Raw genomic sequence first — 24540 nt, 5'->3', positions numbered from 1 at the left:
CCTAAAGAAATCAGCCCTGAGTGCTCACTGGAAGGACAGATCCTGAAGCTGAGGCTCCAGTACTTTGGCCACCTCATGAGAAGAGAAGACTCCCTGGAAAAGACCCTGATGTTGGGAAAGATGGAGGGCACAAGGAGAAGGGGACGACAGAGGATGAGATGGTGGGACAGTGTTCTTGAAGCTACCGGCATGAGTTTGGCCAAACTGCGAGAGGCAGTGGAGGATAGGCGTGCCTGGCGTGCTCTGGTCCATGGGGTCACAAAGAGTCGGACACGACTAAAGGACTAAACAACAACAAACTCCATTGGATACAGCGGTGCTTACTTCCGAGTAGACAGCGTGAGGCTCCAAGAAATGTGCATGCACACGAAAGCTCATACCAATAACAAACTTTGTTGGTCTGTAAGGTGCTACTGGAAGGAATTTTTTTTAAAAAAAACATTTTTGCTCCATTTACAATAAAGGAGTCATAAACATTCCACGGTGTTTCCTAAAAATAAAAAATAAAAGGTTGGCTGCGGAAGCACTGCAATTAAAGAATTTAAAGCAGATTGGTGACCTTTTCCTTCAAAAGGGCTTCATATGCCAACTTCATTTGGTGCAGGGATTTTATTTTTGGAATAAACAGGAGGAGGAGAGAGAGAGAGAGAGAGAGAGAGAGAGAGAGAGAGAGAGAGAGAGAGAGAGAGAGAGCAAAGGCTTCTACAGGTGAAACTCGAAAAATCAGAATATCGTGGAAAAGTCCATTTATGTAAGCAATTGTTTTCATCAGCTACTGGAGTTTAACATATGAGATAGACTCATGACATGCAAAGCGAGATATGTCAAGCCTTTGCTTGTTATAATTGTGATGGTTATGGGGTACAGCTGATGAAAACCCCAAATTCACAATTTCAACTTTGGGGTTCTCATCAGCTGTACGCCATAATCATCACAATTATAACAAACAGAGGCTTGACATATCTCACTTTGCATGTCATGAGTCTATCTCGTATATTAGTTTCACCTTTTAAGTTGAATTACTGAAAGAAATGAACCTTTCCACGATATTCTAATTTTTCGAGTTTCACCTGTATTTCCAAAAAGGACAGGAGAGTTTGTGAGTCTCCACTACTTTTGATCGAGATGTGGAAGGGAGGAGGGAACAGGAAAAAACTTCTGCAATCCCCGGACCGTCCTGGGAAAACCGGGACACTTGCACTGCAATAAGTCCACCCCTGTCGCTACAAACACCCAAGTCCTGCTTCTGGGGAAAGATGACTTCTTCTGCCCTATGGTAGAGAAATGCAACAAAACCGCCTCTGTTTAGCTGGCTGCTAAACTGTGTCCCTGTTTTGACCTCATCTTTTTGCCTTGGGGGAATGCATTGCTACTTCCTCAGGAATCTCCGGAGGTGGGTCAAGGCAGGAATCTTCTCTGCAGGCGGAGGTGCTGAAGCAGGGAGCATCTGCTTTGCATGCACAGAACGTCCCGGGTTCGAATTCCGACCGTGTCTCCAGGCAAGGCTGGGCAAAGACTTCACTTCTGACTCGACATGTGCAGCCATTGATAAACAACCATGAGGTCTAGGATCTTGGGGCGTCTCTCATCCGCTCAGCATGCAGAAAGTCAGCGTAGTTTGCTCTGCAGCGCATGTGGGTGCCGGGTTCAAATTGCGGGGAAAGAGATGGCGGCTAAAGTTTAGCAATGAATTTTCGGAGGGTCGGGGCTGCGGAACGGACTTCGTCAGAAGGCGGTGGACTCTCTCGTTAGACAGAGTTTGGGTGGCCACCCGTCAGTGATTCCTGCGATAACGGCACTGCTGGGGTCAGACTAGATGACCCTTAGGTCCCCTTCCGACCCGTAGTGTTCTATGATTCCGTGAAAGCAAAGGTACTTTGCAGTGAAGTACCTTCTGCAATTCCCCACTCCACGGGCGTCTCAAATATTCTGCCAGACCCTTCTGTATTTTCCGATGCACCTTTGGCAGCCAAAGCGGGCGTATACGGTGCATAAAACGGCTCAGGGACAGGTGTCCACCGTGTAAATGGGAACGGAAGTGGAGTAAAGACCTCCGCCGATGAGTAATATGCCTTGGAGTGGGAGGAGATCAGGCGGCTGTTCTCGAGTGCGACAATCGGGGTGTTACAAGCGTGTCCTTATTTTAATTTGCTAAATCTCGCAAGCGTGTGGGGAGGAAGAAGGCTGCAGAGAGGAGAGCCTGTTCTGCGGCAGCTCCAAGGAGGAAAGAGAGCCAAGGGTTCCGGGTTCGAATCACTTTAAATCGAGGCTGTGCATTTAGTTGGGAGGGGGAGAACCTATAATGCTCTCTAATCTCTCGTTTTGCATTTATACCCCACCTTTTTCTCATCCGAGGAGCTCGAGGTGGCATAACCGGCTCTTCCCTTCTTCCCAGCAACAACCCTGCGAAGTAGGATAGGCTGAGGCCGTGGCTGGCCCCCAAGGCCACACCAAGGGAGCTTCGTGGCTGAGTGGGGATCTGAACCCTGGTCTCTCTCTCAGGTCTTAGGCCGATGCTCTAACCCAGGGGTCAGCAACCTTTTTCAGCAGGGGGGCCGGTCCACCGTCCCTCAGACCTTGTGGAGGGCCGGACTATATTTTGGGGGAAAATATGAACAAATTCCTATGCCAAACAAATAACCCAGAGATGCATTTTAAATAAAAGCACATATTCTACTCATGTAAAAACACGCTGATTCCCGGACCGTCCGTGGGCCGGATTGAGAAGGCGATTGGGCCAGATCTGGCCCCCGGGCCTTAGTTTGTCTACCCCTGCTCTAACCACTACACTACCGCTGCCTCCCGTGCTAGGAAGCTTTTCTTCCTTCAGTTCATCTTAGGGTACAGACCAAGGCGAATTCACAGCACCCGATGCACATTTAAAGCACATGAGCTATTGTAGTTTGCTGAAGGGATGTGTTTGAAATATGTGTTTCTTTAAAACTATTATTATTATTATTATTATTATTATTATTATTATTATTATTACATCTATATCCTGCCTTTCCTCGAAGGAGATCGAGGTGGCAAGCAGAGTTTCCCCCTTCCCCATTTGATCTTCACAACGACCCTGTGAGGTCGGTTAGGCTGAGAGACTGTAACTGGCGCAAGGCCCACCCAGTGAGCTTCATGGCTGAGTAGGGATTCGAACCCTGTTCTCTCCCAGGTCAGCAACCCCACCCTGGCTCTCTGTGTGTGGGGACCTGCCCCCACTGGGCACCGAAGCCCACGGTCTTTCTCCGAGCAGGATTCGAATTCGGGGCCCGGCCTCCGTTCGGGACGCAGCTTCTCCTCCTTACCCGAACTTCCCTCTTGAGCCGTATCTCGCCCGCTCAAGGCGAAACGGGGCCACAAGAAGATTGGAAGATCCTTTTGCGAGATCAGGCCGGCAGCCCATCTGGCCCGCATCCTGTTCTCACAGCGGCCGACCAGATGCCTCAGTGGGAAGCCCGAGAGCAGGACACGAACGCAACAGAGCACTCTGCCCACCTGTGATGCTCAGCAACTGGTATTAAGAGGCAGAATCTCAGCCCGGAAGGAAGGAGCACAGGATCCGAGCTCCAGGACACCTGGGTCCCCTTCTGCAATGTTACGCCTCTTGAGTGCCGGGAACAGAGGGTGGTGTTTGGGTCACTCTCATTAAAGAACTTAAGAGTCCCAACTTTTCTGGGCTTCTTTTGAAACCGGGGGGGGGGGGGGAGCATAGTTAAGCCGTGGAACTCCCCGACTCATGAAGCTGTGGCGGCCACCGACTTGCGACGGTTTTAAAAGAGGGTCGGACAGACTCACAGAGGGGGAGAGTGCTATGGTTGGATGGCTATGCTCTGCCTCCATGGTCGGAGGCAGCAATGCTGGAAACCGCAGGAAGGGAGAGTGTTGGTTGCGGGTTCGAATCCTAATTGCGGGTTTCCCACCAGTTGGCCACTGTGAGAACAGGATGCTGGACTAGATGGGCCTGATCCAGCAGGACTCTTCTTTTTTCGGATAAACAGTCCTTCCTTCCTTCCTTCCTTCCTTCCTTCCTTCCTTCCTTCCTTCCTTCCTTGAGAGCTGTCAAAATTTCCCGATTTCTCCTCTGAAAAACCCTTTCGCACATTTGCAAGTTGCTGGCTCCAACCCATATCCAATGTATATTTTCTCTGCATATGCGAAAAGGTCGTTTCTGTCCCGTATTGAGCGCGCCAGGACAAAGAGACTTTAGAAAAATTATACATTACAGTTCTAGAATCGTAGGCCATGTGGTCGTCTAGACCCTCCAAACTTTGTTCTTCTACGATTTATATCCAATCAGCGGCACGCCTTCCAACTTCAAGGCTGTACCTTTTCAAACTGCACACGTTCCGGTTCATTTTGTGATTTAGCGTTGTGTTTTTTGCTGCGGCGCAAGGATACCGATAGCGTCGGGGGAGGCATCACAGGGCGATTGTTGAAGAGGGACGATGTGCGGACAGCCCAGCGTAAATGCGGTATAAACCCAGCACTAATGCACTCTTAATGCATCAGTGATATGTTGCAGAATAGAGCAGGGGTCAGCAAACGTTTTCAGCAGGGGGCCGCTCCACTGTCCCTCAGACCTTGTCGGGGGCCGGACTATTTTTTTTGGGGGGGGGGGAATGAACGAATTCTTATGCCCCACAAATAACCCAGAGATGCATTTTAAATAAAAAGGACACATTCTGCTCATGTAAAAACACCAGGCAGGCCCCACAAATAACCCAGAGGTGCATTTTAAATAAAAGCACACATTCTACTCATGTACAAACACCAGGCAGGCCCCACAAATAACCCAGAGATGCATTTTAAATAAAAGCACACATTCTACTCATGTACAAACACCAGGCAGGCCCCACAAATAACCCAGAGATGCATTTTAAATAAAAGGACACATTCTACTCATGTGAAAACACCAGGCAGGCCCCACAAATAACCCAGAGATGCATTTTAAATAAAAGCACACATTCTACTCATGTGAAAACACCAGGCAGGCCCCACAAATAACCCAGAGATGCATTTTAAATAAAAGCACACATTCTGCTCATGTAAAAACACGCTGATTCCTGGACCATCCGCAAACAGGATTTAGAAGGTGATTGGGCCAGATCCGGCCCCCAGGCCTTAGTTTGCCTACCCATGGAATAGACCTCTAGAGGCATAGGTGTAGAAAAAAAAATCCAAATGGTCCCATCTTTAATCGGCGACAGAATATCCTTGTAGGAGAGACACCCCCCCCCAAAAAAAATAATAATCCTGGAGAGCTGCTGCAAGTCAGTGTGGGCAATATTGACTTATTAACATTATGTCTGTATTAGTCTATGTTCCTGCGTCTTAAGCAAAAGGCCGTGCATTGCCTGAATCCCAGGAAGGGCTGGGAGAGACCCGGCCTGGCTTCCTGGAAGGATGTTGCCGGTCCGTGCAGACAATACACAGCTAGCTCTGGAGGGTAGGACTCGAACCAACAGCTTCAAGCTACGAGAAAGGAGGTTACGACTAAACGTTCTGGCAGTGAGCGCTGTTGGACAGTGGGGCGGAACTCCTTCCTTGGAGGTTTCTAAGAAGAGGTTGGAGGGCCATCTGTCCCGGATGCTTCAGCTGAGATTCCAGTGTCTCAGGGGGGTTGGACCGGATGACCCCCCGGGGTCCCTTCCAACTCTACGATTCTAGATGGCTCTGGAATCGGGTCTCAAGAGAGACCGCAGCCGCCGCAGCTCGGAGATGTGGGGTTTAGGCAAATAGCCGGAGGAGAGCGCTCAATTGCAACCCCATGTCAAGAGGCAGTCTACCTTTGGGGTCTCAAGGCAGGGTCGGCAGGGAGCCCTGCTGTCGGGTTGCTTGGGCTGCCCACTGTCGGAGACAGGATGCTGGGCTTCCCTGTCCTTTGGTGTGATCCTTGCAATAAATAAACGCCCTGCCCTCTCTATCTGCATCTCCCTGCCGTCCCCTCATTGGGTACTTGGTCTGCAGCACGATCCAGCTTCAAGCTGGGATCCAGAACATCTCTCTGCTTGCCTCGCCTCGCCTCCCTTTCTTTCCGGCTGATTTCTTGGCTCCGGTCCTGCACCTCATTACCCTGTGGTGTCCTTGCAGCTGGCAGAACAACGTTTGCCGTGGGAGCGGGCCAAAACACTCAGCCCCACAGACTCTCTCTCTGCCACCCTCAGCCCACAACACCCAGCTTTTCTCCCTCCATATTACACCCCCCCTCCAAAAAAAACTCCAAACCCCATAGCAACCTAAAACCGAGCCCCCCAAAACCTGAAAAGATTTGCCAGCAAATGGAGAGCGACTGCTTTGAATCCGCCTTCTCCCTTCCCCATTCCTGCGCATTGTAAGCTCCCTGGGGCAGAGACTTTGGCGTCCTCGCGTCAGTATGGCCGCGACTGGATCAGACCCGGGTTCATTCAGCACACGGGTATCCGATTTTGTTCCCGTTTTCTGGGGTTGACGGGGTCAGCAACTGAAGTGATCATCCGTGGCTCAGTGGAGGGGGGGGGGACAGCTGCTTGGAGTGTAGAAGGTTCCCGGTTCGGTTCCCTGTGGGATCAGGCCGGTGGCCCTTCACGGCCAGCATCCTGTTCCCACAGCAGCCGACGACCCTAAAGGGAAACTGGCTGCATGCAGGATTCGAACACAAGAGCCGACTTTCCCCTCCTGTGGTTTCCAGCAACTGGGATTAGGAAGCATGGCTTGCCTCTGACCGTGGAGGCAGAGCATGGCCGTCATGCCTAGTGGTCATATCTCCAGGTAGGGCTGGGAGAGCCTTTGCTGCCGGTCAGTGTGAACATTACTGAACTAAGGGGGCCAAGGGTTCAACAGAAACTGGATGCTTTTTTCTGCCTGGGATTCGTTTGCTGCGATTCCTGAATACAGGGGGTTGGGCTGGATGACCCCCAGGGGTCCCTGCCGGCTGTACAATTCTAGGATTCAACAAGCATTCGCCAACCACCAGCGGCCTTCTGCATATATGGCGTTCATGGGGAGCCCAGCTGGGTTGGAGAGGAGAATCTCCAAGGCGAAACCTCTATTCTTCTGCTCTTCCTTGGGGGGCACAATTTCTTGGTCCTGCCCTTCTCAACCCACCCACCACCACTGTCTCCTTTTCAAAGAATTTTTGAGTTGGAAGGGGACCCCCAAGGGTCATCCAGTCCAGCCCCCTCTAATGCAGGAGGAGCCACAGCTCGAGAACCCCCTGACAGAGTTAGAATCATAGAATCCTAGAGTTGGAAGAGACCCCAAGGGCCATCCAGTCCAACCCCCCGCCAAGCAGGAAACACCATCAAAGCAGCCCCCCTCTCTTGTCTCTCCTCCACCCTCTTTTCTCCACAACCAGTTCTGCCACCTTCCAGGACCCGACTCTTCCAACCGCAGCCGCAAATGAAGCACGCAACCTAGAGAGGGACAAATGTCCCCCGTTTTTCATTGCCCAACAGGTGAGCCGGCCCCATAATGTCGGGCAGCAAGGGCGGCTTCTGGAAAAAACCTCGGGCCTTCGAGCGGGTGGAAGTGACCGAGGAAACACCACAAAGCTCCCCCCTTGCCCCCGATCCGCAACGTCAAGAGCAGGGCGGGCCCCGTAACGCAGCCGTCTGGGGTGGGGTGGGAAGGAGGACCCCCCCTACCTGCGGTTCCCTCCTGGCTCTGCGGTCAGGCTGGGGGAAACCACCCTCCAGGCCCGAGGCCTTCCCCGAGAGGGTATCCGTTTCCACCTCGCGGGCACTTTCCGGCTTCCTCATCGGGGAAAGCGATCCGTTTCGAGGCGTCTAAAAAAAGGGACGCGCGGCTTTTATTGCCAGGAATAAATATATTTATGGAGGCTTGGAGGGAACTGCCTCGCCGGAGCTCTCGACGGCGGCGGGTTTTTTATTTGGGAACTTATTCGGAGATTGGGATATAAACATGATGGATGCCTCTCTCCGTGGAGGATGCCAAGTCTTTCGGATGGTGTTGCTTGGGCGTGGTCCACGATCCACGGCTGTGGCGCCCTACCCCGTTGGGAAAGGCTTCCCTCTTTGTCTTTCCGTAGGGGGCACACAAACCCCATTGCCCTCCCCACAAGGTCAGGCCAGGTGTCTCTCCTGCCTCCCTCTCTCGCCTTAGCAACAAACGCCCCCCCCAGTCCCCGGAAAAGGCCATGGGAACCACATCTCAACCCCTAATTTCATCCTCCCATCTCTCTCCCCCCCCCCCCGCATGCTTCAAAGGCAGCCAGGGCTATTATAATAAATTAAATCTATTTAAATATATCTGCATACATTCTGGGAGGAAGGGAGCTTGTTGGAAGAAGCGCGAGAGGGGGGGGAAGAGACGACCCCCCACGTCTGTGTATTTAAGAACCGTCTGCTTGTAGGAAGAGCGGAAGGGGATAATTATCCGGATAAATTTATCCGCCTGGTTTCTCTCTTCCTTTCTACCGCACGCCATATATTTCTGTCCTCAGTCCTGGTTGGAAAAGATCTCTGCCCTCGCTGCAACGTCCTGGATGTGGGGCTCAGGGTCCGCCCGTCCCCAAACTCTATAATCACACCCCATCTCTTCCCTTAATATACTGAATGTGATAGCCGCGCTAACATATCGCCCAATATTCTAGTCCTCATGGGCCCCTCTCTTCCCACTGGATCTGTGCCCCCCCAACAAAACCCACAAACCCTTCTGAACCCCTCGATTTTACATCCTAACATCACAGGACCTGGTTACCTTTGGACGAGAGGCCCTGCTCCCCCAAATCGCAGCCTGTTTGATGCGTCCGTCTACAATGCCCCCCCTCCCGGTTCTGCCTTGCCGACCCCCCCCCCAAGAAACCAATCTCCTGGGTGCTAATCACGCCTCTCCGCCAAAACCCTGCTACCTCCCTTTCCGTGGCATTTCCCTGCATTGCAGGGGGTTGGGATGGATGACCTTTGGGGGATCCCCTCCCAACTCTACAATTCTAGGATTCTGCGATTGAGGGTCCCCACAGCCCTTCTTTTATGCAGAAGCCCGACAGCCGTCTGCCGGGGATTCTCGGGCTGTACTTCCTGCATTGCAGGGGGTTGGGCCGGATGACCTTTGGGGGTCCCAACAACCCCAAAACCATATGACGCACACAAACACCCTGGGCTGCTAAGCTTTTCCCCGCACCCTGATTTTGCAGCCCGTCACAATACCAGCCCCCTATCCCAGGACAAATCTCAGACCCCCACCCCTTTGCTTTTTTGGGGTTTGCCCTTCTTCTCTCAACAGATTCCCTTTTCTGCCTCTCCCCCCCCAAAAAAAACTGCCTAGGGATTTCTCCCTCCCGCCTCCTGTGGGCAGGAGCACCTCTGCATCTGTGTAACCTTGTAGATTACTCCTCTGTCTCCCTCTCCCTCTCTCTGCAGATGCAGAGGGAGAGCGAGGGAGTGTGACAAGGGAGAGGAAGGAAGGAGAGAAGAGGTGAGAGGCAGGCAGGCAGGCAGGAACACCTGGGTGGGCAGGCCCTATATTCTGCACCCACCATGTTGGTGGCAATGGAAAAGGGTTGCCAAACAGACACCCCAGAGCTGGGGGTTCACCTGCCCCCTTCCAAGGGGGAGGGTCTTGATTCTCCAGAAAGGGCAACGAGATTATCTTTAATTTTTTTACCACTGTCCTTCTTCCACCAACCTCTGAGGGAATCCCGACTTCTTACCTGGGGTTCGGTCTCCCTCGGGACGAAGGTCAGCGGAGACTGTGGTGTCTTTAGGTTGTACGGTTTGTACATCGGCACATACATACAACCCGAGCCTAAGGTGTAGGGCTTCACGGCATTTACACCCCCCAAAAGATCTCGCCTCTCCGTTATTCGCAGTTTTAGGTCCAGCACGGAGCAAGCAGGTCTCTGTGTCTCCGGCTCCCAGCCTGGTTTCTGGCTCATCTCGAACCCCAAACTCAGGCTGTTGCTCTCCGACCTAAGCACTAGGAGAGGGGGCTGAGAGAAAGGCCCGGTGGGCCCCCTCACTTATTTGCAGCTCTGGCAAGCTGGATCATTCTTTTGGGGTGCTGAGGAGAGCACCTGAGTGAACTAGTTCAGCGACAGAATCCTCTCTCTGATTCTAACTTTTGTTGGGTACGAAAATCGAGAGGGACTTGGGGCATCATTCAAACTGACCCCGCCTCAAACCAACAAGACTATTGTTCAGCAGGCTTGGGGGCGCATCTTGCAAGCTTCAGCCCAGGTTGGAAATGATAGCGTCGACTTACTCTGGGTGTTCTCCCCATTAACCTCCGTCTCCAGAGCTCCATAGTGGGAAGGAGTTGAATGGCACACTCTCGGCGATGGGGGTAAATGCTCAACACGTCCCGCTGAATGACGTCACCGTGACATCACCAGGGGGGGGTACTGTTTGGAATCCCCCAGGCGCATCTTGCCACTGCCGCGGTTCCCGTGGTGACCATGTGGAGATCTCTGGTTGCCGGGCAACGGACATCTCCATTTCGCTAGCCTCTCCAACAACCCTGTGAGGTGGGTGAAGGGGCTGTGAGTGGCCTCAGAACTTCCTGATTCGAACCCTGATCTCCCAGGTCCTAGTCCAGCCACTACACCACCCTGACTTTCCTAGAGTCCTTCTGCTATGGGGCAGCTCTATAAATTAAGTAGGCGAATCAATATGGGGAAAGCAAAATGTCACTTGGAGAAGGATCTGAAATATTTCCCTTGAAGCTTGAATTTGTTTTAGTTGATGTTTGAGTGTGTTGTAAACCACTTTGAGGTGTTTTCTTGAAAAAATAAAGCAGTAAAGAAATGAAACAAACGAACAAGAACAACAATAAATTTCATTATAAAGGGTGAAAAGGCACCTAGGATTAAGGTGCCATTTGGCGGCCAGCTCATATAATCTGATTTTCAAACATTGCAGCTAAGGTCATTGTCTTACAAAGAATCTTGTCAGCAATAGAATGCCCTCTTGGATTCTAACCTTTGCTGGGTACAGGACCCTGGAGCATCATCCAGACTGACCCCCCAAAATCCCACAACGTTATTATTCAGCAGACTGGGGTTCATCTTGCAAGCTTTAGCCCAGGTTGGAAATGATAGCGTCGACTCACTCTGGGGTGTACTCCCCATTAACCTCCATCTCCGGGGCTCGGTGGTGGGAAGGAGTTGAATGGCGCACTCTCGGCGATGGAAGTTAATGCTCAACGTGTAGCGCTGGTTGACATCGCCAGGGCCTGCCCCGGGACATCACCAGAGGTTGTCGCTAGGTTCTCATGTTGCGGCCCTGAACACGTCAGTCGTTGAGGGATCCAAGTGCGGAGAGTTCTGCATTGCAGGGGGTTGGACTAGATGACCCTTGGGGGTCCCTGCCAACGCCACAATTCTGCGATGCATCTGGTTGGCCTGATCTAGCAGCTGGGCTCTTCTAGAGTTTGGATTTGATATCCCGCTTTTCACTACCCGAAGGAGTCTCAAAGCGGCTAACATTCTCCTTTCCCTTCCTCCCCCACAACAAACACTCTGTGAGGTGAGTGGGGCTGAGAGACTTCAGAGAAGTGTGACTAGCCCAAGGTCACCCAGCAGCTGCATGTGGAGGAGTGGAGACGCGAACCCGGTTCCCCAGATAACGAGTCTACCGCTCTTAACCACTACAGTTCAGGGCATACCACAGGCTCCTTTTCGAAAAGGGATCAGGAAGAGAAACAGCAAACGTCGTGCTGCCTTTTTTTTGCAAATTTACAGTGCGACTGTACTTGGAGTACAGTTCTGGCGCTAAATTAAAAAAGATATTGCAGAGCAAGAAAAGATTTGGAAAAGGGCACCGCGAGTGATGGAGAGGATGGAGCTGTTCCCCTCGGAGGAAAGGTGACGGCGTTCGGAACTCTTTGCTTTAGCTAAAAAATGCACGAAAGAGGAGAGGCTTATAAAATTATACCTGGTGAGGAGAAAGCAGAGAGGAAAAGTTTTTATCCTTCTCTCGTCATACTGGAACTCAGGGCCGCCCAATGAAGTTGAAGGATGGGAGATTTCAGGGCAGATGAGACTTCACGCAGCACAGAGTTATACTGTGGAACTCCCTGCCACAAGAGGCACCAGCTTGGATGGCTTTAAAAAGAGGATTAGACAAATTCATGGAGGGGGAGAAAGCTATCAATGGCCATTGTTATTTTGTCCTGAATATAGGCTTCTTTTTGGGGGGGGTGGATCTGGTTTTCCACTTTGAGAACAGGATGCCCGGCTAGATGGAAGCTGGTGGACTCCATTTTTCAACAGAGGTTGGCCGGCTGCTAGAGATCCTTTTGCTGTGATTGCTGCATGGCTGGGGGGGTCAGACTGGATGACCCTCAGGGGTCCCTTCGATCTCCACAGCTCTGTTATTCTTTCTCGGCCTCGGTTGTCCCCGTGTGTGAAATGGGCACGTCACACCGGTCAGGACACATGGAGATGAAGGCTGCAGAAAATGATGAATAAGGAGCTGTCTGTTTGAGTGGCTTTGCTAATTATCTTTTTTTTTTTTTTTTGGGTGGGGGTGTTGGAGGGAGAATTGCCAGACCCCCTAGAGGCACTATCAGCCAGGAAAAAAAACCCAGAGTCATGGATGGGGAAGGCAGAGGGAAGGAGGTGTTTTGCTGGAAATCTGCAGCTCTCATCCTTTGCTAGGCCAACTGCCACTGAGAAGTGTGGACATCTCACCACTTAAAAAGATTACATTCATATACAACTAAACTGATTCATCACTGCGATGGGACGTTTGCCTGCGGGAAATAGAGCGGGGGGGGGGCAGAAACTAAATGACCGTGGGAGGCAAAATCCAACTGTCTGCCCCCGCTAAAAAAAATACATTGCACTTCCCTCCAGGGAACCCAGGCGTCCTGCACCCTGTGATTTATTTATTTTGGAACGAGCCTGATTTTGCACCCCAAAAATAAATGCCCCTAAAACTCAACCCCAGACCCTTCTCCTTTCCATCTTGCTCTGGGGGGGGATCTGAGTCCGTCCCCAGATTTCTCGCCCTCCCCCCCTTTTTTTCTTAAGTTGAAACAGCAGAATTAAAATGCCCAAATCTCCCCGACGTTGATGGAACGGGAAATCTCTCGCTGCGTCTCGTTAAAAGGGACCCATTTTTCTTCCCTAAGTATAATTTGCTTAAGAGTCGTTTCCCCCGCGTTGTCATATCCCAGATGCTGGCGCCCAGAATATACCCCCTTTCGCTCTGTAATGGCTCCTGAATTATTTCCAAGGCCTGTCAAAAGGCAGAGAGGGAGGGAAGGAGGGAGGGAGGGAGGCAGAGGAACAAAAAGAGTGGTTTTCTGAGCTTGAAGGAGGCCAAGAATGTGGGGGGAGAGATCTGTTCGGAATTGAGATGTCCTGAGATGCGTCCGCTTGCCTGCTCCGTGTGTGTCTCAAATGTGTGTTTTGTTTTGTGCAAAAATCACGCCTCGGGTCTGTAGGTTTTTTTTTTGGGGGGGGGTTGTGTGTGTGTGTGTGTGTGTGTTAAACCTCAACATTAAATTTTCATCGAGCCAGAGGACCGAGGGACCTCTTCTAAAGGGGAATTTCTCGCAGCCCAAATCTCCTTGGAAGATTCAGGGCAGATAAAAGGAAGCCAGCGCAGAGTTAAACCGTGGAACTCTCCGCCACAGGAGGGTTAAAGGTAAAGGGACCCCAGACCGTTATGTCCAGTCGCGGATGACTCTGGGGTTGCGGCGCTCATCTTGCTTTATTGGCCGAGGGAGCCAGCGTACAGCTTCTGGGTCATGTGGCCAGCATGACTAAGCCGCTTCTGGCGAACCAGAGCAGCGCACGGAAACGCCATTTACCTTCCCGCCAGAGCGGTACCTATTTATCTACTTGCACTTTTGACGTGCTTTCAAACTGCTAGGTTGGCAGGAGCAGGGACCGAGCAACGGGAGCTCACCCTGTCACGGGGATTCGAACCGCCGACCTTCCGATCGGCAAGCCCTAGGCTCTGTGGTTTAGACCACAGCGCCAGCCGCGTCCCTGCAGTTAGACAAATTCTAATGGCTCGGCTCTGCCTCCATGGTCAGAGACGGAGCTGCTTCTGGATCCCATTTGCTGGAAAACACAGGAGGGGAACAGTGTTGGTATTGTGTTCGAATCCTGTTTGCAGGTTTCCTGTAATGGGCATCTGGTTGGCCACTGTGCAAACAATGTGCTGAGATCGGCAGAGGGGGCCCTCTTGGCACTTCCTCCACCCTCAGAGACACTTGAGGTGAAGGTTTTGAGGAGTCACCTTGTTTTTAGGCGCTAAATAGTTTTGAACTTTTTTTTTATCGCGCTCTATTGTGTTTCAATATCATTGCTGCATTTTAATTGTTGCAACCTGCCCAGGGACCTCAGGGCTGGGGGCTGATGAGAGTTGTTGTCCCCAGAAAATTCCCGCCGAACACATTCCTGCTGTCTGATGGGAATTATATTTTTAAAAAATTCCTTCCAGTAGCACCTTGGAGACCAACTAAGTTTGTTCTTGGTATGAGCTTTCGTGTGCATGCACACTTCTTCAGATACGAATTTATTATTATTATTATTATTATTATTATTATTATTATTATTATTATTATTATTATTATTATTATAGTTATTACAGAAATGACATGGGGGGCACATCTTTAAAGTTGTTGCAATATTATTTGTAGCTTTGTAAATTCGTAGAAAAGAAAGGTAGCTTTGTAAATTCGTAGAAAATCCACATTTTAACCTACTGTCCTCATTCCAATGCCATTTTAACCCTTAAAGAAAGGTGAATTTGGACTCCACCTCCCTCCATGAACCAAGAAGCAGGAAGTCCTGTAGGCAGCAGGCAGTTTAGCAAGTCAGGTGTTCTGAAAGCCCATCTCCAGACAAGTCCTGAGGGCGAGGATATGGAAAGAGTTTTATTGTTCTTTGGGTGATGGGTACTTAAGAGGCTTGGGAAAGGTTTCTGATAAAGTGACCTAATGTTGAACTTGCATAACCCTTGCATAAGGTAAAGGTAAAGGGACCCCTGACCTTTAGGTCCAGTCACGGATGACTCTGGGGTTGTGGCGCTCATCTCGCTTTACTGCCCGAGGGAGCCAGCATACAGCTTCCGGGTCATGTGGTCAGCATGACTGAGCCGCTTCTGGCGAACCAGAGCAGCGCACGGAAATGCCATTTACCTTCCCGCTGGAGTGGTAGCTATTTATCTACTTGCACTTTGACGTGCTTTCGAACTGCTAGGTTGGCAGGAGCAGGGACAGAGCAACAGGCGCTCAACCTGTCACGGGGATTCAAACTGCCAACCTTCTGATCGGCAAGCCCTAGGCTCTGTGGTTTAACCCACAGCGCCACCCACGTCCCTAACCCTTGTATAAAAGTAAAGGGACCCCTGACCATCAGGTCCAGTCTCATCTCGCTCTATAGGCCGAGGGAGCCGGCGTTTGTCCGCAGACAGCCTCCGGGTCATGTGGCCAGCATGACAAAGCCGCTTCTGGCGAACCAGAGCAGCGCACGGTAACGCCATTTACCTTCCCACCGGAGTGGTACCTATTTATCTACTTGCACTTTGACGTGCTTTTGAACTGCTAGGTGGGCAGGAGCTGGGACCGAGCAACGGGAGCTCACCCCGTCGCAGGATTCGAACCGCCAAACTTCCGATCGGCAAGCCCTAAGCTCTGTGGTTTAGACCACAGCGCCACCCGCATCCCTAACCCTTGTATACCCCTCTCCATTTGTGACATGCTAGTGATGTAGTGATGATGTATCTATGATGCCTCTCCAAGTGTATTCTGGGGGAAAGAGGGAAGTTTTAAAAGAGGATGTCAACCCATGCTCAGGTTTCTTGCTCCTGTGGGGACCTGTTGTGCAACAATAAAGATCATGGTCTACTGTCTGCAAGCACCTTAGAGACCCACTAAGTTTGTTCTTGGTATAAGCTTTCTTGTGCATGCACACTTCTTCAGATTCTTTCAGCATGCACACGAAAGCTCATACCAAGAACAAACTTAGTGGGTCTCTAAGGTGCTATGGGACAATTTTTTTTATTTTTTTAAAATATATTTCAACTGCATCAGACCAACATGGCTACCTACCTGAATCTACTGACCGCTGTTTTGTTCCGAAATACTTGGCTGGAACTTCCTTCTTTTACTAACTGCATGGACCCGCGGGGGGACTTCCACCCCGGCAAGCTGAGCCGTGGAGTAGTCTTTCACCCCATAATTTTTTCTCCTCAAGAGGTAAAGGGACCCCTGACAGTTAAGTCCAGTTATGTACAACTCTGGGGTTGCGGCACACATCTCACTTTACTGGCTGAGGGAGCTGCCATTTGTCCGCAGACAGTTTCTGGGTCATGTGGCCAGCATGACAAAGCCGCTTCTGGCGAACCAGAGCAGCGCATGGAAACGCCGTTTACCTTCCCGCCGGAATGGTACCTATTTATCTACTTGCGCTTTTGACGTGCTTTCGAACTGCTAGGTTGGCAGGAGCAGGGACCGAGCAACAGGAGCTCACCCCGTCATGGGGATTCGAACCGCCAACTTCCGATTGGCAAGCCCAAGTCTCAGTGGTTTAGACCACAGTGCCACCCGTGTCTTTTAAGTATTATTGTTATTAACTAGATTTCTATACCAGACTTCATCGTAAGATCTCAGGGCTGTTCACAGAATAAAATGCAGTTGTAGTCCATCACACTCCAGCTGCCTGATGGGAGTTGTAGTCCAAAACATTCCTGCTGGCTGGTGGGGGGAAATGCCACTGACAGGAACTGTAGTCCCAACACATTTGTGCTCACTGCAAGCTGATGGGAGTCGTAGTCGAAAACTGGAAGGCGTAAAGGTTGGGGAAGTCTGGCTGAATGGTCGGGGCACATGAGCCAGGACTCCTGGGTCCTTTCGCAGCCTGGGATGGGGTCTAGGAAGGACTGCTCCTGCCTGCCTGCCTGCCTGCTCTGGGCTGGGTGACTGTCACCTGCCCTGACGACTGAGGTCCTCTCCAGTGCCCTCCAGGACTTTGGCAGCATGTGTTTCCGTCAGGAAGATTTGGCTCCGCAGTGTCATTTGCGGAAAAGTCCCCTCGGACCCGGGCAGCCTGGGCTGGGGAGGCAGAAGGCTTGAGAGAGGGACACCCACCCCATGGAGAGACCCCTGAGAGGAGCTGTGACAGGTCCCTCTCCCCAAACGCTTTGTCTCGGTTTGGTGGCCACCCAGGTCTGTCGTTGGGCATCTGGGACAACTAACCGGCAGTCCTCGCGGGCTCCTAGCTCAGCATGAGGCAGTGCGGCGCGGTGATTAGAGTGCCTGACTAGGGTTAAGATCCCTGCTCACTTGGGCCTGTCGTCGAGCCTGTCCTACCTCGCAGGGTTCTCTGTTTGCTACTCTGCCTTTTTCTCCCCTCCCTCCTCACAGCCCCCCCCTCCCACAACACGCCCTGCCCTGCGAGGTAGGCTGAGAGAGGTCGCCTGTGGCCGAGCGGGGATTTGAACTCGATCTGAGGCTCTAACCACTGCACGACACTGCCTCTCCTGTTGTGAGAATTCATTGAGGAGAGCCTTGCAAACGCCACCTTGAGCTCCCTGGAGAGAAAAAAGTGGGATAGAAATGTAACAATGATTGGGAATAATAATCATAGAATCCTAGAGTTGGAAGAGACCCCAAGGGCCATCCAGTCCAACCCCCTGCCAAGCAGGAAACACCATCAAAGCATTCCTGACAGACGGCTGTCAAGCCTCTGCTTAAAGACCTCCAAAGAAGGAGACTCCACCACACTCCTTGGCAGCAAATTCCACTGTCCAACAGCTCTCACTGTCAGGAAGTTTTTCCTAATGTTTAGGTGGAATCTTCTTTCTTGCAGTTTGAATCCATTGCCCCATGTCCGCTTCTCTGGAGCAGCAGAAAACAACCTTTCTCCCTCCTCTATATGACATCCTTTTATATATTTGAACATGGCTATCATATCACCCCTTAACCTTCTCTCCTCCAGGCTAAACATACCCAGCTCCCTAAGCCGTTCCTCATAAGGCATCGTTTCCAGGCCTTTGACCATTTTGGTTGCCCTCCTCTGGACACCTTCCAGCTTGTCAGTATCCTTCTTGAACTGGGGTGCCCAGAACTGGACACAGTATTCCAGGTGAGGTCTGACCAGAGCGGAATACAGTGGTACTATTACTTCCCTTGATCTAGACGCTATACTCCTATTGATGCAGCCCAGAATTGCATTGGCTTTTTGAGCTGCTGCGTCACACTCTTGACTCATGTCAAGTTTGTGGTCTATCAAGACTCCTAGATCCTACAATGGCTATCCCTTTTCTGTGCATTGAGGTAATTCCCTCGCCACCTTTCAGCTGCTTTTCCCTCTTTAAACTTCCTATGTGTGAGGGTTCCCTTCCCCGCAGCTGGGTTTTCAGCACCTGCGCAGAAAGTTGGAATTAAACAGGAGAACTTCCTCCATCAATTTACACCCCAAGAGAACCGCATGGAAAAAGTAGCAATCTCCTTCCTAAAGGTTTTTTTAATCCGAGGTTGGGTGGCCATCAGTCATGGATGCTTTAGCTGAGATTCCTGCATGGCCGGGGGTTGGACTAGATGACCGCTGGGGGCCCCTTCCAACTCAACACTTCTGCGGTTCCAGCAGGAACTACCGATGTCTGCAGATGGAGTCTGCAGGGTAGGCCCCGCTTGCTCTGGGAGTCCCCCCACAAAAAACCCCACAGGTAGGAACCGCTCCAGCAGCCCCCCACACTGTGACACTTCTGGCTATTTTGCCAAGCGCCCAGTGGGGGTCAAGAGGGTTGGCAGAGCTCAAGGGCTGGGGCGGCCGGCCGAGAGAGAGAGCTTGATGGGCCCAGGCAGGTGGCGAGGGGGTCAGATGTGGGGTCGCAATGTGCCTCCTATTATTTATTATTTCTTTGGTTGGTTGGTTTTTCAGATTAAAACTTTACAGTCTCATATCGAACGTACAACAGAGAAACAAGATCCTAAGGAATCTCCTGGACTTCCCTTCCTCCCCTGTTGTTAACCGTTTCCTCCCGCGTCTTTTACGATAATCCAAACCTTTTACGTCTCCATTATGTCCGAAATTCACCATTCAACTACAGCTTGTAGTGCAATTTTCAGGATCCTAACCTGAGCCATCGGCGCGATGCGGCGGCAAAAGAGCCCAACGCGATTCCAGGCCGCGTTAATGAAATCCCAGTTTCTCCACACTTTTAACGGGAACGGGGCTATATCCGTCTGGAGTTGCCGTGTCCGGTTCTGGACGCCTTGTGTGGGCAGAGTTGGAGTGGGTTTCGGAGGAGCACAGACTAAAGGAAGGGGGAGGGGAACGTCCAGCTTGAAAAATGAAAAACTGACATGGCAGTAATTGCAACGCGCCGTTCTAGGTGCTGTACAGTTTTTCGTTGTGTTTTCACAGATGCCCTCCACCTCTGCAGTTTTCTAAGGGGGGGAGGCTTCTGCAGTGTAATGCTCCGTGTTCCAGGCTGCAAAGGCCTGGGTTCAAATCTCAGCGGGGCTGAAGAGTAAGCTTGGCGGAAAAGAAATGTTTTTGACCGGTGCCAAAAGATACGTTTTTGTGTTTTGTGCGTTGTGTTTGTTTTTGTCTTTTATTTTATTATCTATGTCATTTTTTTATTGTGGTTGATATGAATGCTGTATTCCTAGTTTTAGATTTTAGGATTTATGCGGAAATGGTTTTCCATTTGGTTGTGTATTTTCTGATGTGTGTTATTTATTGTTTATGAATTTTGTTATGTTGCTGATTATGTAAATCGTACGTCTCCAAACTACGGCCCGCGGGACTCAATTATCTGGCCCGCACCACCAAATTTCTTGTCAACCCCCCCCCCTTGATTCCCCCCACCCCTCAAAAATGGTTTTACATTATTTAATATTTTCTTACAAAGGAATAATAACAAGTAAGAATAATAATAATAATAATAATAATAATAATAATAATAATAATAATAATAATAATAATAAATTATTTATATCCCGCCCTCCCCAGCCAAAGTCGGGCTCAGGGTGGCTGACATCAGATACATAACATTAGTATAAAATCAAACAATAATTAAATTACCTCCTAAAAACATCTCAAAATCAAATTAAAGTCTAATGAGATGGCTTTCCACAGGGTTAGGGTTGGGAACAGTAAGTGTTCTCTGAACTGAAATTTCAGCCTTCACGACAGAGGAAAGCAGCCAAGTGAACAGCTATTTTGGTGGAGGAGGGTCAAGATATTAACTGATATGCATGAAATTTCATATATAGCTATATAATCCCTAGTATAGTAAGATAAGACCTTCGGAGCAGGCATTAAAAAAAAAAATCAATTTAAAAAAAATTAAAAATTCCTTGATAATTTGTCACCCCCTCCATTATGGAACACAGGGCGGCCCGCCCCCATGCTATGTGCCAGAAATAGCATGTGCCCCGCCCTCCAGCCCGCCACACGATCGGCGCTGGAGGAACCGGCCCGAGGCCCGGTAAGTTTGCCGACCCCCGATGTAAATCTTGTAAGCCGCCTTGAGCATTGTTTTAAAATGAATGAACGAATATGTGAGGACGGTTGCAGGCGAGCCTCTCTGGGGAGGGTGTCCTACAAATAGGGAGTCACCACAGAAAAGGCCCCTCTCTCTTGTCGCCACCCTTCCGGACTTCCCCGTGGAGGTTGGGGGCGCGCAGAGAAAGGTCTCAGGTGGCGATTGGGGGGTCCTTGCCGGTTCACACGGGGAGAGGGCTCTATGCGTCTCCCGGAAAGTGTTGTTTCTTACCGTGTCTCGCTTGCTTTCCCACCTCCGTTCCGGTGCAGAGCCGCAGCTGAAAGGCATCGTCACCAAACTCTTCTGCAGGCACGGCTATTACCTCCAGGTCCACCCCGACGGCAGTATTGACGGCACCAGAGAGGACACCAACGGCTTCAGTAAGGGCAGCTGCCGGGGCCGGGGGGGGAAACCCTCTCCTGACCCACATCCACCGCCCAAATCCCCGGCAGGAGATCTGGAGAAAGTCCTGACCCTCCACCTGTACATCCCAGAACGGATCGGGGCAGGAGCTTCCACTTAATCCCTTTCCAGCAGGGATAGGGCGGGCGGCTGGGAGGCTGACAGAGGTGGCGCCGAAGAGCCAACACTTGATTCATTTTATTTATTAGAGTCCTATACCGCCCTTCTTCATCGTAAGATCTCAGGGCACTTCCTTGCCAAGTTTGGCAAGGGCGGTGCGGAGTCAGAGAAGGAGGAAACCGCCTTAGAACCGTGCCGCCAGAAGGGACCCCCCAAAGGTCATCCATCCCAGCCCCGTGTAACACAACCCCGCCGGGCTGCGCGGGCAGGTGTGCAGGGGGTCGGCCAACGACTCACCATTCCATAGCAGAAATATTTGGGCCCTCCACCCGCCGGTTGGGTCCTTTTTTGGGCAGGGGGTGTCATGGCCTATCCTGGCCCCACCTTGCCTGCATTCGGTTTGGGACAAGGCCTGGGATATACACCCCTCAACTGTCCCATTTGTGAATTAAATCCTGCCTGTTCTTTCCCCCGGGGGGGGGGGGCTGGATCTGGGGGCCCTCTCGCCTGACCACACACACGCGTCCCCCCAATCTGCAGCCGCGGCCTCCCTCGCCCTTGCTCATTCCCTCTCTGGCTTGTGCCATCTGTCTTCCCTTCTCCCCCCTTCCCCCCCCATCTCCGCCCGTCCATTCCTGGCTCTCTACCTGAGTATAATTGAGCCCGCTCCGTCCTCCGAGGGACCCATGATTGATGATCCCTGCTCCTTCCATTTCATCCTGTCCTGGGCTTCTTCCAGCAAATCTCCCCCCCCCTTCCCCATCCCAAGCAAGACTCGAATACAAAGCCGGGAGGAGGGAGGCAGCAGCTACGGCCGCAGCAAATCTCGCCACCCCTCGTGCCGTTGCTCTTGCATTTAAGTGAGTGTTTAAAGGAAGCGCCCCCCAGGGACGAGGCAGCCACCTGGCTCTCCTGGCAGAGGCCCAGCACCTCATGCTCTCGAAAGGCCCACCTGCCGCCCACCTCGAACTCGCTCCCTGTGGTCTGAGTCCCTTTCCAAAGCAACTCTTCTTCTTCTTGTTCCTGCTGCTGCTGCTGCCAGCAGAATTCACAAGTCCTGCCCATCGGGGTCCTTTCTGCCCCCCCCCCAATAGTTCCTCTCTCATTCCTTGGAGGTTTTTAAGCAGAGCTGCCATTCTAGGATTCCTTAGCCATGGTTCCGGGTTGGACTGGATGACCTCGGGGGGTCCCCTTCCGACTGCAGAGCTCTAGGATTCTTTCTAAAGGGCACACGGGTCCAGGCTCCCCAACTAGGATAGGGGGGAGGAATTCGGTTTCTCCGAGAAACCGCCCCGATCCTCGCTTCTCGAACCAAAACTGTGCTTTGAATTCGGCACACCTCCGATGTCTTCAACGAAGCTCTCCAAACTAAGAATGTGTTTGGCAAGGCGTATATCTGTGAAAATAAACGAGGAAAGGAGCGTTAAATTTGCAGGGAAAGCCTTGCAAAAAAGCGAATATCAGGCAAGGTTTTAATCTTGTTTTTAGTCTATTGCCATTTTAACTTTTTTTGAGAGCTTTAATATACTGTTTCATTTTTTTTTTAAAACCAATGATTGTATTGTTTTATCTTTTTTGGGGAAACCGCTGCACGGTTTCGGCTCGGTTCCTTGCAATCGAGCAACGTGTGTAGATTTTTAGGAAGCAGATAACGAAGCGAATTTTTGAAAACCGCATTCTGGTGGTTGAATTCGCCCTCGGACGCCGGCGAATTTTCATGAGGACTAGGAGCTCCTTTCAAATCTCACGTGTGAAGAACGGATCTTGAGAAAGGGAAGTGTTAGAAATGGACACGGGCAGTTTTTATTGGGGAAACCACCCCCTCCCCAGTTAGAAAAGCCTTCTGACAACTAGTGGGCGGCGGGGTGTGTGTGTAAATCTGGCTGTTTACTGACCCCTATCCTTGACCCCCACCCCACCCCGATCCCTATTCCTGCTCTCCATTTGGGTGTTGACGGCGGCCATCTTTCTTCCTCTCTCCCTGCAGCCCTCTTCAACCTGATCCCGGTGGGACTTCGCGTGGTCGCTATCCAGAGCACCAACTCCGGCCAGTACGTCGCCATGAACGCTGAGGGCTACCTCTATACCTCTGTGAGTATCCGGGGGGCCGGGGGGGGGAGGTTGATTCCTCCTGCCGACGGGCGCCGGAAGATTCGGGACGGGGAGGAAGAAAGTACCTTCTTTGTGCAGCTGAACTGCGGAACTACCTGCGGCAGGAGAAGGGGGCGGGCCGCCAACAGCTTTTAAAAGAGGAGGGGGGCAATTCGCAGAGGAGGGGGGGCTGTCGATGGCTCTTAGCCAGGATGGCTGTGCTCAGCCTCCGCGGTTAGAAGAAAGCAATACTAGCAAAATGCCACTTGCCAGAACATGCAGGAGGGGAGAGGGCTGGTCCTGTGTTCGAATCCCGATTGCAGGTTTCTCATTGGGGCATCTGGCTGGCCACTGTGAGAACAGGACGTTGGACTAGATGGGCCACTGGCCTGATCCTGCAAGGCTCTTATTATGTTCCGAAAAGTGTTTTAGATGGTGTGAGCTTGCTCCGATACATTACCCCCCCCATTAAATTTCCCATCACCTCCTGGCAAATAGAAGGGGAAGAAATGGAGGCAGGGAGAGATTTCACTTTCTTGGGTTCCATGATCACTGCAGATGGTGACAGCAGTCACGAAATTAAAAGACGCCTGCTTCTTGGGAGAAAAGCAATGACAAACCTAGACAGCATCTTAAAAAGCAGAGACATCACCTTGCCGACAAAAGTCCGTATAGTTAAAGCTATGGTTTTCCCAGTAGTAATGTACGGACGTGAGAGCTGGACCATAAAGAAGGCTGATCGCCGAAGAATTGATGCTTTTGAATTCTGGTGCTGGAGGAGACTCTTGAGAGTCCATGGACTGCAAGAAGATCAAACCTATCCATCCTTAAGAAATCAGCCCTGAGTGCTCACTAGAAGGACAGATCCTGAAGTTGAGGCTCCAGTACTTTGGCCACCTCATGAGAAGAGAAGACTCCCTGGAAAAGACCCTGATGTTGGGAAAGATGGAGGGCACAAGGAGAAGGGGACGACAGAGGACGAGATGGTTGGACAGTGTTCTCGAAGCAACTAGCATGAGTTTGGCCAAACTGTGAGAGGCAGTGAAGGATAGGGGTGCCTGGCGTGCTCTGGTCCATGGGGTCACCAAGAGTCGGACACGACTGAACGACTGAACAACAACAACAACAACAAACTTCAGGAAGAATTTCCTGGCCGTAAGAGCCAGAATGGTCTCCCTCGGGGGGAGGTGGTGGTCTCTCCTTCCTTGGAAGTTTTTAAGCAGAGGTTGGATGGCCATCTGTCATGGATGATTTAGCTGAGATTCCCCGCATTGCCGGGGGTTGGACTAGATGACCGCTGGGGGGCCCTTCCAACTCAACACTTCTGCGGTTCCAGCAGGAACTACTGATGCCTGCAGATGGAGTCTGCAGGGTAGGCCCCGGTCGCTCTGGGAGTCCCCCCACAAAAAAAAACCCCACAGGTAGGAACCGCTCCAGCAGCCCCACACACTCTGTGACACTTCTGGTTATTTTGCCAAGCCCC

The 24540-nt window shown here is 51.3% G+C and overlaps 1 protein-coding gene across 1 annotated transcript in view; it reads left to right on the top strand.

Moving 5' to 3' along the window:
• FGF11 (fibroblast growth factor 11) overlaps window positions 1–24540 on the top strand; it is a 41634-nt gene that overhangs the window by 4990 nt on the left and 12104 nt on the right. The window contains exons 2-3 of the mRNA XM_033169590.1: window positions 20714–20824; window positions 22954–23057. Coding sequence (XP_033025481.1) covers window positions 20714–20824; window positions 22954–23057 — 215 coding nt within the window. The remainder of the gene's footprint in view (window positions 1–20713; window positions 20825–22953; window positions 23058–24540) is intronic.

Source organism: Lacerta agilis, chromosome 14 (genome assembly GCF_009819535.1).
Source record: "Lacerta agilis isolate rLacAgi1 chromosome 14, rLacAgi1.pri, whole genome shotgun sequence".
NCBI classification, from domain to species: Eukaryota; Metazoa; Chordata; class Lepidosauria; order Squamata; family Lacertidae; genus Lacerta; species Lacerta agilis.
Note: the sequence above shows the minus strand (reverse complement) of the source record. Positions and strands in the feature narration are given on the sequence as shown.